The sequence below is a fragment of the Alosa alosa genome, chromosome 1 (genome assembly GCF_017589495.1).
Source record: "Alosa alosa isolate M-15738 ecotype Scorff River chromosome 1, AALO_Geno_1.1, whole genome shotgun sequence".
In the NCBI taxonomy this organism is placed as follows: Eukaryota; Metazoa; Chordata; class Actinopteri; order Clupeiformes; family Clupeidae; genus Alosa; species Alosa alosa.
The window spans coordinates 48539588-48553762 of record NC_063189.1 but is presented as its reverse complement, the minus strand read 5'-3'; the positions used below and the strand labels follow the sequence as shown (position 1 = coordinate 48553762).

General features: G+C 40.0%; 1 protein-coding gene across 2 annotated transcripts; it reads left to right on the top strand.

The window, feature by feature from the left end:
• The first annotated feature begins 2783 nt into the window (after positions 1-2783).
• dnajb6a (DnaJ heat shock protein family (Hsp40) member B6a) lies at positions 2784-14023 on the top strand. 2 transcript variants are annotated; one of them, XM_048259979.1, is made up of 10 exons: positions 2784-2929; positions 3869-3969; positions 4063-4172; positions 7562-7627; positions 7740-7850; positions 8456-8611; positions 10957-11164; positions 11454-11524; positions 13099-13251; positions 13346-14023. In XM_048259979.1, the coding sequence occupies exons 2-10, from the start codon at positions 3905-3907 to the stop codon at positions 13411-13413; spliced, it is 1008 nt and encodes a 335-aa protein (XP_048115936.1). In that variant the 5' UTR covers positions 2784-2929; positions 3869-3904; the 3' UTR covers positions 13414-14023. The 2 variants fall into 2 exon arrangements, with proteins under 2 accessions (XP_048115936.1, XP_048115932.1); XM_048259975.1 differs by having other exon boundaries at positions 7737-7850.
• The last annotated feature ends 152 nt before the right edge of the window (positions 14024-14175 follow it).

The following is a 14175-nucleotide window of genomic DNA, read 5'->3' as shown; positions in this document are numbered from 1 at the left end:
TATGCTATACTTACCTGTTACACATTCATCAGTAGTGTTAATGTTAATGTGGTGAGGTCATGCTATGTTCAGCTAAGCTAGGTTGCTATTATAACATGTAGCAGACATGTATAGGCTATAGCTCATGTTGTAGCTTATGTTTATTTGTATTTAGCACATAGCTGATTATTGTCTCTCTTTCTATTATCTCCTGCAGAACCACACACACACACACAACTTACACACCCATACACATAGACCTGTTTAGTGGGATTCAGCCATCTGGATTTGTGCAATAAACCTGTTGGAAGAACATTTTGGTGTGCACATTCTGACCGATGTCCCTCAGCGGCCACAGCTTTAAGTTGACCTCAAGATCTAGTTTATGTCCATCATCCACCAGTCACCAAAATGGAGTTTGTGGCACCAGAGCCTGTCTACGGAGGTGGCACTAACCCTGCATGAAATTTTCATGTTTGATAGGTTGTTAATACATTCTGAAAATGTTACTGTTCTGATCAAGGTCATGCAAAATAAAGCTATCGACTCAATACGACTCTGCCTCTGATTCCTAGTCTGCTTATCATTATCTGTTTTTCGTGGGGGAAAAAATCTCGTCTCGTCATGTCTTTAGTGTCTTTGTCGGTGTTTCTTTCTTTTTTAAATATCTCTAACAGCCAACAAACTCTCAGCTAGGGTTGGGTATCGTTTGGGTTTTATCCGATACCGGTGCTAAATCGATACTTTTAAAACGGTGCATGAATTGCTTTTTTATTGATAAGACACATTTGAAGAGGAAATTGAACTGTTATATTCAATTTACTATCAATATCTCATTGCTCCTACGTGCACAACCAAGAGGCAGAAAGCACAATAGAACAGCATAGAGCAATGCAAAAGAGCAAAAGAATAAAATTAGTTTTTGTGCTGAAAACTGCACCAATTCGAAATCACGATGGTTAGAGAATGTGAAATATGTTCAATATCCCTAACGGAATGCATGTGTTTGCCAAAAATGACAAAATACGATGTTATATTAATAATGCAAATGAACGGCAAACTTTGAAATATAGTCTGAAATGAGATGTTATTATCATTGAGGCAACAGGGGTATACAAACCGGAAACCCGTGTATACCAGTCAGCTGAGTTTAATTAGCGTAGGGTGAGATTTGTCGGAACTAAAACCGGGACACTTTGTGCGTGACCGTGTTTAACGTGAACATGCGGCAGCTCAGGCAGAAACAGACATTTTTTCTTTAAGGCCAAACGTTCTAGGGGGTGTGGGGGTGTCACCCCCTAGAACCGTGTTTCGGTGCCCAACCCTACTCTCAGCACAGTCAAACCAAAGTTAAGTCGTGTTGAAAAGAGGCTGAACCTTGCAAACGATTTACTTTTATAGACCACTGAAATCGCGCGTGAATCACACGTGAAAATGACCATCACGTTAGGTTGTGAGCGAGATCTATTCATAGACAGTAAAAGAAATGGACGAACAGACTCTGTCGTTTTCAAAGGGAGGGCACTGAAGGTTTTTTCAGTTGGCTTGCCATCGTACTGCGCAGACTCGTACTTAACTTCATGACGTTAGCCATCAAACTGAATCTTGTAACTCCTATGATAGATGGTTCACATAGAAATTCTTCTCACACTTCCTTCACCTTCAAAGTCATCAAAGTTAAACATTTATTTATGTATTATTATTAAAATCATCCTAACAAGTGATATCAAGTCGTGTTAATGTTGAAACTACCAGACATGATCATCTTCAAATACAATCATGGTAGCCTAAAACAAAACAAAAAAGTTAGCCTTCGTCTTTCCACTTCTCCGACCTACAGTCAATCCATCGAAAACCTCTGAAATGATTAACGTTAGTGCCGTTTTTTTTATTAGGTTTACTTGCCTCTATGTAATGCTTTACCTTAACATACAATGGTATTGTAGGCTATATAGCTTTGTTCATGAGTTTCCGTGCTGGCAGGACTTTGCTTCTTATCCAAACAATACGGTTATCTCCCTACGAAACGTTAGCTTCCCTACAACCGGACTCGCTAACTATACTTCTTACGGCAACCTCAACGTTACATACTGTTTTGCCTTATATTGTTTATGTAGATAATACAGAAGCTACAACGTCGGCACAGTATATATGTTATATGAAGTTATGGGAGTTCAAAAAAATCCTAAATGAATGGGCATTCTATGGGGTTAGCAGAGAGTTGATAACCACTGCTCCATGGATGCTTCTACTTCCGGGAATTCGCCTGCCCCCTTGGATCTAACGCCCTCCTCCGCCTGAGTACATCGGAACTATCTCCTGGTTAGCATTAATAATCGTTTACTACTTTAACGGCACTGACAATCAAAAAATCCAGTGGAAACCAGATGGCAGAAGTATAGGCCAATCGGCCCAACAGCTTTTTCTACTTTGCCAACTACAGAGTTTGACAGGTACGATTTTTCGAAACGCCATGTTATTTCCCATAGACATTCGACAACCGGAAGTTGGTTGGATCCAGATGTTTCGGAGGCGGGACTTATTCAGGAGAGGTCTATTGGCGTTACAAACTAACCCCATGCATTTCTATGGAGGATTTTTTGAGTGCTGTGTCTCCTCATCTTTTGCATGAAATAGTCAAATTTGTCATTTTCAACATTTGATGTTGTCTGTGTCCTTTTTGCAACTAAATATGAGTTTAAGAGATTTTTACATTTTGTATTCACATTTTACACAATGTCCCAACGATGACCACTGACTTCACAGGACGTGACGTCAGATTTAAACAACAAACGCAATGTTTAGAATTTCCGGGGATTCAGCAGCATTACAGGCAGCTAACGGTATAAGCAAATGACTGGTATCTAGACTAGTAAATACCTATTGTATTTACTGAGAGAGACTGAACAGAAATTCATTGACCAAAGAAAGAATTAGACTGCACGGTCAGGTAAGGTACACGTCTGATACCTCCTTACTTGTGTCCGTAGCATGTAAGGCTGTGGCATCATCTGTAAACACATCGCCGATAGCGGTTTGGCTACCTAGCATTAGGTTAGCGAGCTAACGTTAGAGAAAAGGTAGGCTGTTATCAATATTAGGTTAATGGTTATGACCTTTTTCGACAGCCATTGAGGTCGTGGTATTTCAACTAGTGTTAAATGTCTCGTGTTGTCCAAAGCGCTGATGTACCATGCAGCTGCATTAACTTCTAAATACGTTTAAGTGGGTCGAGCAATGCAAATTTCATGCTAGTTTGGAAGCTAGCCTGCTAGTATGATAATTGTATCTAACGTTATCGTGATTTATGCAACACTTGTGTTGTATCAAATGCAATACCAGATTAGACTGCTGTAATGTTCAAGAGGTTGTGTACTTACTATCAATAATAATGTGTGCCACTAAAAGTAATGCAGCTTGTATAGCTAACGTTACCTTATCCGTTAGCTTCTAGTTCTTAATTAAACGGTGGCTCCCTAATGGCTTTTTCCTAAGAGAAATATTACATTAAATGTAAATGGGCAAATGAACATCCGATTTTATTCTAGTTCTCTGAACTGTAACCACTCTCATCCAGACCAATGATCTGGACTAGAGCATATGCATCTTTACCATGGACTAAGAGACTCTGTTTGGTGTTAAATGGGTTTTACTTTAGGTCTGTGACGGTCTTGTCTCTGAAAGCATAAGTACTGTCTTGCTAAGTGCTCTATGTAATGCTTTACCTTAACATACAATGGTATTGTAGGCTACATAGCTTTGTTCAGGCTTTCAGTAACAATTTGATCAAATTTGCTGCATGTTTTCTCTTTCTGTTTTTGAAGAGCACATGCATATGTTTTCCACATTTCTTGAGCTTGTTTCTAAAAAGATGATTCTATTTTTGTAGGCTATCTGAGGTCAAACTTCAGATTTTCTCAGCACCATGGGGGAATATTACCATATTTTAGGTGTGCAAAGAAATGCATCTCAAGAGGACATTAAAAAAGCGTAAGTGCATTATGTCCCCGCAGTTGTCTTTGGCATTGTTATGTTGGCACGATTACACTGTGGTACATAATGTTTGTTTTTGTGTGAGTTTAGATACAGAAAACTTGCTCTCAAGTGGCACCCTGATAAAAACCCAGACAACAAGGATGAGGCAGAGCGAAGGTTCAAAGAGATTTCAGAGGCCTACGAGGTCCTTTCAGATGGTATGTTCTAGATGTAGTACAGAAGATGTATGGATGTGTGCTGATGGTTGTTTGCCTTTGTGTTTTACTTAACTTTATCTCCATTTTATGCATTTATTGGTTTCATTTTCACTGCCCAGTAATTGTGCACTGTGCAAAGGCAAGCAATGTGTCTGAGGCGTCTCAAAGGTCATTTATCACTTCCTAATGTGGTGATGGGTGAAGGCCGGCTTACATGTCGTCTGGCTTTGGGGGAAGATCACGTGCATGTTAACATCTAGGGTTAAAAAATAAAACTTTAAATGTCTCTACAAAACACATCTGGTATGATTACCAATCACTTAAAGTTTACAAAACAGGTTAAAGTTTGTTTCTATGTGCCCTAGATCAAAGGTTACAGCATTCTGAAGATAATTACAAGTAGAGTGTCAGGCAGTATAGATTTATGCTCTTGAAAAGCTCATTTATCTTAAAGTAATTGTGAAAGATATTAACAACTTTTTTTTTATTCTATTCTTGTTGCACAGAGTTCCCTTGATTTGGTTTTGACAAAAAAAATGAAGAAAAAATATATCTAAATCTTACTCTGTTACCGTAACTCCGTTACCATAAAATAATGCGCGAAGCCTGGCTTGTAGCACTTTAGCGTTCCAGTTTGTCTTTGTGGGAAGGAACATGGACGCCACCAGGGCAGCAACTGTCTCGATCATGGCAGTCATGGAGGTATTATATATAACTGGAGAGAGTGACTAAGTCCCGCCCGAATTCATTTCAATGGCCCATGCTGTGCTAGCTACTTCAGCCAAAATTGACCGCAGCCGTCTTTACGAATATAGCGTTTCATGGGTGTTCATTTCCGGCACCAGCTAGAATTAGCCTATTAGATTCAACGTTACAGACGGACACAACGTAATTAATGTGATGTTCATATGTGATAATAAACAATGCGAATCAATATTGAGTCACTTTAGGCTACACAAATAATGATTCCTAAATGCTATATTTGGACAGGTTGTATGCCTATTACGCATTATGCTATCCAACGGAAATTACTATAATTAAGTAGACATGGAATTTAAGAAACGTGTGGATAGCTGGGATTTTTGCTGCAACCATTGTGAATTTGCAGCTTGTTAAACCTAGGCTACATTTGCAGGCAGACGAAATGAAGCCAACGCAAAAAACTTGCCGATAGAAGTGCACATCGCTCGGGTATTGTGGTTCGAGCAGGCATTTCAAGAGTTGGATATTTGGCTTTTGCCTCGACTGGCAGCCTGGATATTTAAATCAAATGCATGTCAATGTTGCATGGAAGCAAACTAAATAAGTCATTGACATTTCTTTCGTTTTAAATCATTTGGGGAGACATAGGTTACATGATCCAGGCATTGCGTTGTCATGGACTAAAGGTAGGAACTACAGTCTGCGTTTTAAAATAGTTTTCATACACAACGCAATGAGTAGGCTAATAATTGGATATAGGTAATTTCTATGCATCTGCTAAAATGTATGGTTATACAGTTACCTTGTCAACCCACACATAAGGCAAATAATAGGCTGTCCTGATATGACAACATTTACTTTTTCTTTTATTTACCACAAAGTCCGGTATAATACAGCCTAACCATGTAGGCTTTAAGTCAAGTATCAGTAGCTTAATCCAAGTAGTTAGTTGTTTTATTTGTCGTCTTCCAGAAATGTAAACCAACACGGACGCGCGAGGACGCTCGTGCCCAACACTAAACTCGTGCATGAGCTGTCATCTACCAATCAGCATGTAAAAACTGGTGGCGGAAGTTGCAACCATGTAACGCCATGTTTTCAAAAATGTCGGTGGCCAAATGCCATGCTAAGTGGCTGAAGCTAACCCTTCAAATCCTGACCCCCTGGTCTCGGTAGTGCTGGGCGCTTGCCTAGAACACCAGAGCAAGCTTGTGGTTCATCTAAACAAGCTATGGGATGATTTACAGTTGCATTCATATTCCAGCTTCATCACACTTACAATTTTAATTTCAACAAGTGCTGTGCATTTTTCTCGAGCCACGAGGGGGGCAGTAGCTATTGTTATTGTTAGCTACATTAGCCTCTTTAGCAAACCAGCTCGAAAACAAAACGTTACATTGTATTGCACGCACAGCAAGACCGGGCATTGCATAAATTGGTGATCGGATTAAAGCAGTAATGTAATCAAGTGTGTAAGAGCATTTAAAGTCGACATTAAATCGACCAATGTAGTACAAATGCAAAGTAAATACATCTCAACTTCAGCAATTATGGGCGCAGCCATCTTTGTTTTCAACTCGTATGTTCAGCTCGGTGCGCTGTCAAGGACCCCGAGTTGGACAGCTGATATTCCGACCAAAAGGGGCCGTGTCTGGGTGAAATGTTGCAAGACAACCGGGAAATTTCACACTTTCCAACTCGGACAAGTCAACTGGATTACCCCATCACTCACACACACACACACACACACATCCTCTAAAATGCAGTCGTGGCTGTATTTGTTGGTGTCCTTACAGATATTTGAAAGAATGCTTCACTTCTAATGCACCTAAAAGAATATGGACCAGAGAAGTCATAGTTAAGAAAAATCAGAGTTGCATGAGAATATCAGAAATGAAGTTACAGACAAGCATGTTAGGCAAAGGCTATCAGATCATTTCCAAGCAGTTTGATTTCCCAGTGATTACAGTTGCACATATTATTAACAAGCATAAGGTGCATGGGACTGTGCCTGTGGCCAACCTTGCTGGATGTGACTTGAATTGATGAGAAAAAATTGGATGGATTTTTTATTTTTTTTTTGGCAAAAGTCACATCAGTTCTGTGTTCACAGATGGAAAAAATGAAGGCCTGAAGGCATCCCGGAATTAAATATACAGCCCGGTGTTCGAAAGCTCAGTTTCCTTCACAGGTCATGGGTCCTCTAACAGGATAATGACCCAAAAAACACAGCTTAAAAGCACACCGAAATGGTTAAGGAACAAAGAGTGGACTATTCTAGAGTGGCCCTCTATGAGTGCAGACCTAAATCCTAAATTGGGCATCTCTGGAAAGAGTTGGAACATGCAGTCTGCAGAAGGCACCCTTCAGGCTTGAGATGACAAGTTTGCTCAGGAAGAGTGGACGATACTGCTGGTTGACAGACGCATAAGTCACATTCAGACCTACAGAAAGCATTTGTTGGAAATGATTAATCTTAAAGGTTATGCAACACGCTATTTTATTTGTTCTTTTCGTGGAAGGCTGTGACCGCATGCATATCAATGTTGCTGAAGGCTCTTCTGTCTTGTTAGATCTTGCTTTGTCCTAGTGCTTCCCGTAGTGTTTCCCTTCAGTTTAACTTGTGTAGTAATTATGAATCGTGTGATGTTTGTCTCTAGTTTACTAACAGTATACTTCTTTTATAGCCAACAAAAGAAAAACATATGACTGCTATGGTAAAGAAGGCTTAACAGCAGGTGGTGGTGGTAGAGGTAAATTTTGTTTTAAACTACACAATACACAATCTTTTCTCATTGTGTATTTTATAATAAACAGTGTCTGTGTGATTTATTCTGTATGATGTCCTGTTTTCTCTCTAAGCAGGTGGGCATTACTCCAATGGGGACCACTTTACCGGAGGCTTTACATTCCGCAATCCAGAAGACGTGTTCAGGGAATTCTTCGGGGGACGTGATCCATTTGCAGATTTCTTCGGTGAGTCAGTCAGTGTACATTAAGTTAGAAAAAATTGGAATTGTTGTTTTAGTCTGACTAAAACTGTTAAAATGCATGTGAACATGTTAGTCTGACTGTAAGTCAAACACACCCAGATAATGGAGTTTGGGTTTCGACATATTCCTGCATGTATACGTTCAATTGGGGCCAAATTGGACTGTCTGCTCTGCGCATGCTCCCTAATCCCCTCCCCAGGCTTTGGCCCAGAAATTAACAGAAGAAGCAGCAGTGACACTAACCACGAGGGATAGCATGCAGGGATAGCATGCATGTTACCTCTTATATGCTAATTTAAGCCAGCTAAATTGTTTGTCAATTGTTTTGGTCTGTGACATAATAGGTCTCCCTTAAAAAAGGCAAATGCTAACAAGCTGAACATACTTTGGGTAATAAATCGATTCCTCCTTCTTGCTTTTATACTGGACAAGGACAGTAGTCCAATTGAATGGCCTAGTCGAGCTATAACCGTAGCTTGACATAACTGTGCATGTAAACATACCGAGTGTTACATGAGCAACGAGAGACTGTCAGCCCATGTGTGACGGTATGTGAAAGGTGTCTGCTTTCTCTCTGGGCCATGGCAGGTGGAGACCCCTTCGGTGATGACTTCTTTGGCGACGACTTCTTTGGTGGCCGGAGGCACCATCGGGGTGTGAGCCGGAGTCGGACAGCAGGGCCCTTCTTCGGGGGATTCGGGGGATTTCCACCGTTTGGCGCAGGATTTTCAGCCTTTGAACCAAGTGAGGATACTTCAAATCAAATCAAATCAAATGTTTATTTGTCACATACATTATACAGGTAGCCTATAAATGCAGTGAAATGCTTGTTCCACTGACTCCAAGACTGTGCAAAGGATGTATGTATAGACAAGGAAGAAGAATAAAGAGAGAAAGTGCAAAGTGTTTAGGCTCCTGTACTGTATGCTGGTGCTCCTGCTACAATCCTCATTTAGAATCCTGATAGCCTTTAGGCTGTGCCGGATACTTGACTCTATTGATTATATTTAGTTACTTTTGGTGGCCGTTAATGGATTGGGGAAATTCAATCATGGAATTTTTCTTCCATAGCCAAAGATGGCTGTTTGAGGCTGACATCTTTTAACACCTTGTCTTTAAAGGATCCGTATGTAAGAAATGTATTTCAATTAATAATAAAATGATTATGATATGTCACTAGACATTAAGAAATCATGTTCATTTCAAATACTTAGTTACAGTGATGGCCAAAAGTATTGGCACCCATGCTAAAGTTGACTGAAAAGAGGAATATAAAATCATCTTTTGGAAATTGATCTTAATGCCTTAAGTGAAAAATGAGGAAATATCTAACCTTTAAGGACACCAATTTTCTTAGTGAATGAATAATGTATCATAAATAAATAAATGTTCTTCCTTAAAATACAGGGGTCATAAGTATTCCCACCCCTATGTTAAATTCCCATAGAGACAGGCAGATTTTTATTTTTAAAGGCCAGTTATTTCATGGATCCAGAATACTGTGCATCCTGATAAAGTTACCTTGGCCTTTGGAATTAAAATAGCCCCACATCATCACATACCCTTCACCATACCTAGAGATTGGCATGGGTGTTATTTCAGTTAGCCTATTAGCTGGTTTGATTTGCATTGAGCTCAATGAGCATCAAACCAGCTAATAGGCTAACTGAAATAACACCTATGCCATATGACCCCTGTATTTTAAGGAAGAACATTTATTTATTTATGATACATTATTCATTCACTAAGAAAATTGGTGTCCTTAAAGGTTAGATATTTCCTCATTTTTCACTTAAGGCATTAAGATCAATTTCCAAAAGATGATTTTATATTCCTCTTTTCAGTCAACTTTAGCATGGGTGCCAATACTTTTGGCCATCACTGTATGTGCATCTCAACTTCAGAATAATAGCAGTGTGTTTTAAAAAATTGAATAAAGCTCAAAATCCTTAGAATAGCTGTTAATTCCATAATATCAATGCATTGGGAACACTGCACATTCAATTTCAAATCAAAACATGACCAAAATTGATCAAGTTTGTGTTATACCTTTACAGAAAGTGAAGAAAAAGGAATGTTAGGCTGTTAAAAAAAAATAGCAGTGTTTGCATTTTTCTTTACAAACTCAAACATTTACTGTATAAACTGAATAATAGCACTGCTATTATTCTCCACATAACTGTATATTACTGATAACAGTTGTCTGGCCAGGATATTGTCATTTAAAAAGTGAAGTTGCAGCCCTCAACTGATGTTGATGTTGTGTTTTGTCATGTCATGTTGTGATTTGGCCTGATGCGCCACCCTCCACCTATCTACTAATCACGAAGTCAGTAGTGTTTCAGCATCTGGGTTGGCAACTTCGAGTCAGGGGGGAGGGGGAGGGGGAGGGGATACACCGCTCTACAGTAATTTGAAAGGGATTGCAGTACCAGTTTTGGCAACAATCTTACATATGGATCCTTTAAATATAATGAGTAAGTTGGACAGTTTGTTAATAAGCAGATGGTCAGTTCTTTCCCATTATAATAAACAAAGGTAATTTGCTTTAGTCATATTCTGCCAATGGTATATCTCACTAGAGTGTTGGATACCTAATGTTTGCAGTGCTGTCCACAGCAATCTCAGCAGTCATGTTAAAGTCTGCGTGAGCGGACACAGTTTATAAAGATGGTGTAGCTTTCTGTTGAAATGTAGATGTTCAGTTTCATCAACCAGTCAGATCTGTGGTGTTGCCTGCATTTGATCTACTGAAATATGTATCATAAGAGTTCATTTCAGTGAAATGAAGCCATTCTGAAACACATCATTCATTACTACATTCACTTGTGAAATTAGGGTTGCTTTGCTCCCAAGTTTCCAACAGAACAGTTTTGGAACAGTTTTTGACTCAGCGACACAGCCCAGATGAAACCTATCAACTACACATAACGCATCAGCACTCAGTGATCCATTTGGTTCATACCATAACAGTGTGAAATGTACCAGCTAAGATTCTAGAGCGCTCCGCTCCACTCTAAAATGTTTGATTCTCAGCGGGGTTCAGGTTTTTCTGGTTCTGTGCTTATATGTTCCCTCTCTGTCTGCAGGCTTCTCACCCTTTGGGGCAATTGGACACGTGGGGCACATGGGACACATGGGACATATGGGGCACATGGGGCACGTGGGTGGAGGCTTCACCTCCTTCTCCTCCACCTCTTTCGGAGGAGGTGGGGGTGGCGGCGGGGGCATGGGCGGCTTCCGCTCCGTGTCCACCTCCACCAAATTCGTCAACGGCAGGAAAATCACAACAAAAAGGTATCCCCTTTGTTACTGTTTGTCTTTTCCCGTGGTTTGCCCTTTGTACTTGGTTCATGTCGACGTGTGCGTGTGAGCAGATTCAGACCTCAGGAATATCCAGTCACCGTGAGGTGTTGACCTCTTGAAGTCAGCATGTTTGTGTAGTCACAAAAGCTGTGTGTGGCTCATGAGTAGCATTACTCAGTTCTACTCTCTCTCGCTGTCTCTCTCTCTCTCCCTCCCTCGCGCTCTCTCTCTCTCTCTCTGTGTCTGTCCCCCTCTTTGTCTCTCTCTGTCTCTCTCACAGGATTATAGAGAATGGACAGGAACGGGTGGAGGTGGAAGAGGACGGCCAGTTAAGATCTGTGACCATTAATGGTAAGGAACAGCTCCTGCGATTGGATAATAAGTAAGACCACAGGAGGTCTTCTGCGTGAACTCTATAACCATAGAAGCATTGTACTGAGATATGTACATCTGATTTTTTTTAGTCTGGTCTTTTTAGATGAAAGACCTAATTTTCTCTGAACCTCTGTTTAATGTATTTATTTGAACAGCTGTCAGTGTTTTAGCACAGGGTGTGTGGTCAGTGCATTTGCTTTCATTTTGGGACCATGACATTGTACCACTGGAGTTGTCTGGATTTCCTTCTTGTCTGTTGGCTGTACAGTAGTTTTTTTCATGGGTGGGTGAAGAGCAAATTCTGGGATAGTTTGGGTAGTGCTTTAGGGCAAGGAGTACAACATGCATTTAACAAAAAAACAAAAAAAACATGACTACATGAAGTGTTTGAACCAATTGAATTGGATGAACGTAACTCTATGTCTTTGAAAATTGTCTTTTTCTTTTATTTAAATTTATTTTATGTATAAATGTATGTTATGTATGTCATTGAAATGTAATGATATGCAGTTTTAAGTAAAATGTTTTTTTTTTTTTTTTTTTTTTTTTTTTTTTCATATATTCGCATGTATGCCAACAAATGTTAATAATGTTAATGTTAATATGACATAACCGTTCTAAAATCCGAAGTGGTGATATATACGTGAATAGAAGGACTTTTGTGTAATTTGTAAGACAATTTGGCATCAATAAATGGCTTTCATCCTTTTTATGGGGATGTGGGAGCTTTGGCTGCTGTGTGATATTCCGTGTCTAAATCTGATCTAATCCACTGACATTCACAAATGCATTCCTGTGAGAATTTTTGCATGCTTTAACCAGTCCATTGAAGCGGTATGTGTCAATGTTGTGTTTTAACTGATTTCATGTAATGGCCGTTTTCAAGTTTGGCTATCCTCTCTTCATAGCAAGAATTCAAAGTCCAGTTCTTTTAAATAATGCACTTTAGTATTAAAAGTACAGTTACAGATAGTTTTCACAGGTACAGTTAGTTTGTCTTATTGTGGATTTTCCACTTGGAATCAATGCTTTAAATTGTTTTGACCATCCGTTGTTACTCATAGCTGTATCTCATAGGCAAATCCCTTATTAGTATTTCTGTTGTTAATTTTGGCCAAGACACATTCCCCAGTAATGGTATTTGTTGAGACTGTTTTTCTGGCATTGGCTTATTTTGGGTTTTGTCAAATGACCTCAAAGAGTGAGGACTAGCGCATGCATGGCATCTTACTAACAAGAGATGTGTGTTTTTATTGTGCTTTGAAAGTGCAAATGTCTGGATCTTTTAAGGTACAGTAATATTTTTACTAAATTCTCAATTTTGCTTGTGACTTAATTATTGATCAAATGATCCATTCCGCATGGTTAGTGTATTATCCTAGAGTATTGATGTCAAATGAACTGATGTATTAGAATGTATTACAGTCAGTTCATTTGGCTTGTGACTGATTACGATGCGAGTGCCTGTTCATTGTATACAGTGTGTGGGTAGAAGCTTCTCCATCTTGACCCCGTCCCTGTCCCTGACGTGTGCCACTCCTCTCCTGTAGGGAAAACCCAGGGGCTGGCCCTGGAGGAAGGGCATAGGTGCAAAGAGGAAGCACGCCCTGGCTCGTCCTCATCCCAGCAGAGCTCCAAGAGTTCTGCAGCCGAGCGGCCCGCTTCCAAGACGGAGCACCAGCACCAACACAGCCCAGCCAGGGGTGAGTCCCGTTTCAATACCACATAGCACACCCTCTCAGGGTCACATCTGGCCTCAGGACTGGAGGTTCAACTGAGTGTACTGTTTGCCCGCAGGACGAGTGGACATGAAAAGAAAGAAGCCTGTGCAGCAGGATGGAGGGAAGAAGCACAAGGCAGTATGACCTCTGTCCCAGTCCCACTGATGCGTACGGGAGAGCCAGTGGCAGGATGCAGGTGGACTTCTATGCTGCTCGTCTCAATGCACATCACTGATGTTGTTACAAACACATGTATTGAGTGCACTTTCTCCAGTCAGGTAACTGCAAGATCTCAACCTGTGGCCAACATAACACTACATATCAAGAGATTTAACAAGATGCTGGAAATATGTCTTAAATAGCAAGATGTATGAAGTCCCTACTGACTCCGAGTACAGATCAACTTTTGAAATTGAAACCCTATAGATTAGTGCACACTGGCACCTCAATTTTCAGAGTGGGGAATATAATAAACCTTATGGCTGACTTGCTATATCCTTCACTGGGGTCTTGGAAAAGACTCTTCATATATCCATTTGCTTTACTTTAGCTTAAACCTTCAGAAACTGGCATTACATTATGCTGTGTGGCTTCAGTTAGATCCTGTGATGTGGTGCACCATTAAAAACTGCAGCCTGACTATTTTTCTTCATCTTATGTCGTGTAACCTTTATTACATACATTTAAAGAGGTTTTACACTGTCTTTTGTTCTATTTATAGAATGATTAATAAATATTTTCACCTTTGACAGAATGCATGTCCTTCATTTTGTAGCAGTTGCCCATTGTCACACAATGAAAAATGTTTAAGAGGGCTCTTAAAGGGATATTCCACCATTTGGGGAAATGCACTCGTTTTCCACCTCCCCTCGAGTTAAACTGTTGATTTTTACCTTTCCCCAGTTC

Excerpts from the sequence above, each read along its gene's own strand:
- dnajb6a (XM_048259975.1), top strand. The coding sequence starts at position 3,905 with ATGGGGGAATATTACCATATTTTAGGTGTGCAAAGAAATGCATCTCAA. Across the intron at positions 3,970-4,062 it reads CAAGAGGACATTAAAAAAGC|ATACAGAAAACTTGCTCTCA; the intron begins GTAAGTGCATTA and ends GTGTGAGTTTAG. Across the intron at positions 11,525-13,098 it reads AAGATCTGTGACCATTAATG|GGAAAACCCAGGGGCTGGCC; the intron begins GTAAGGAACAGC and ends CCTCTCCTGTAG.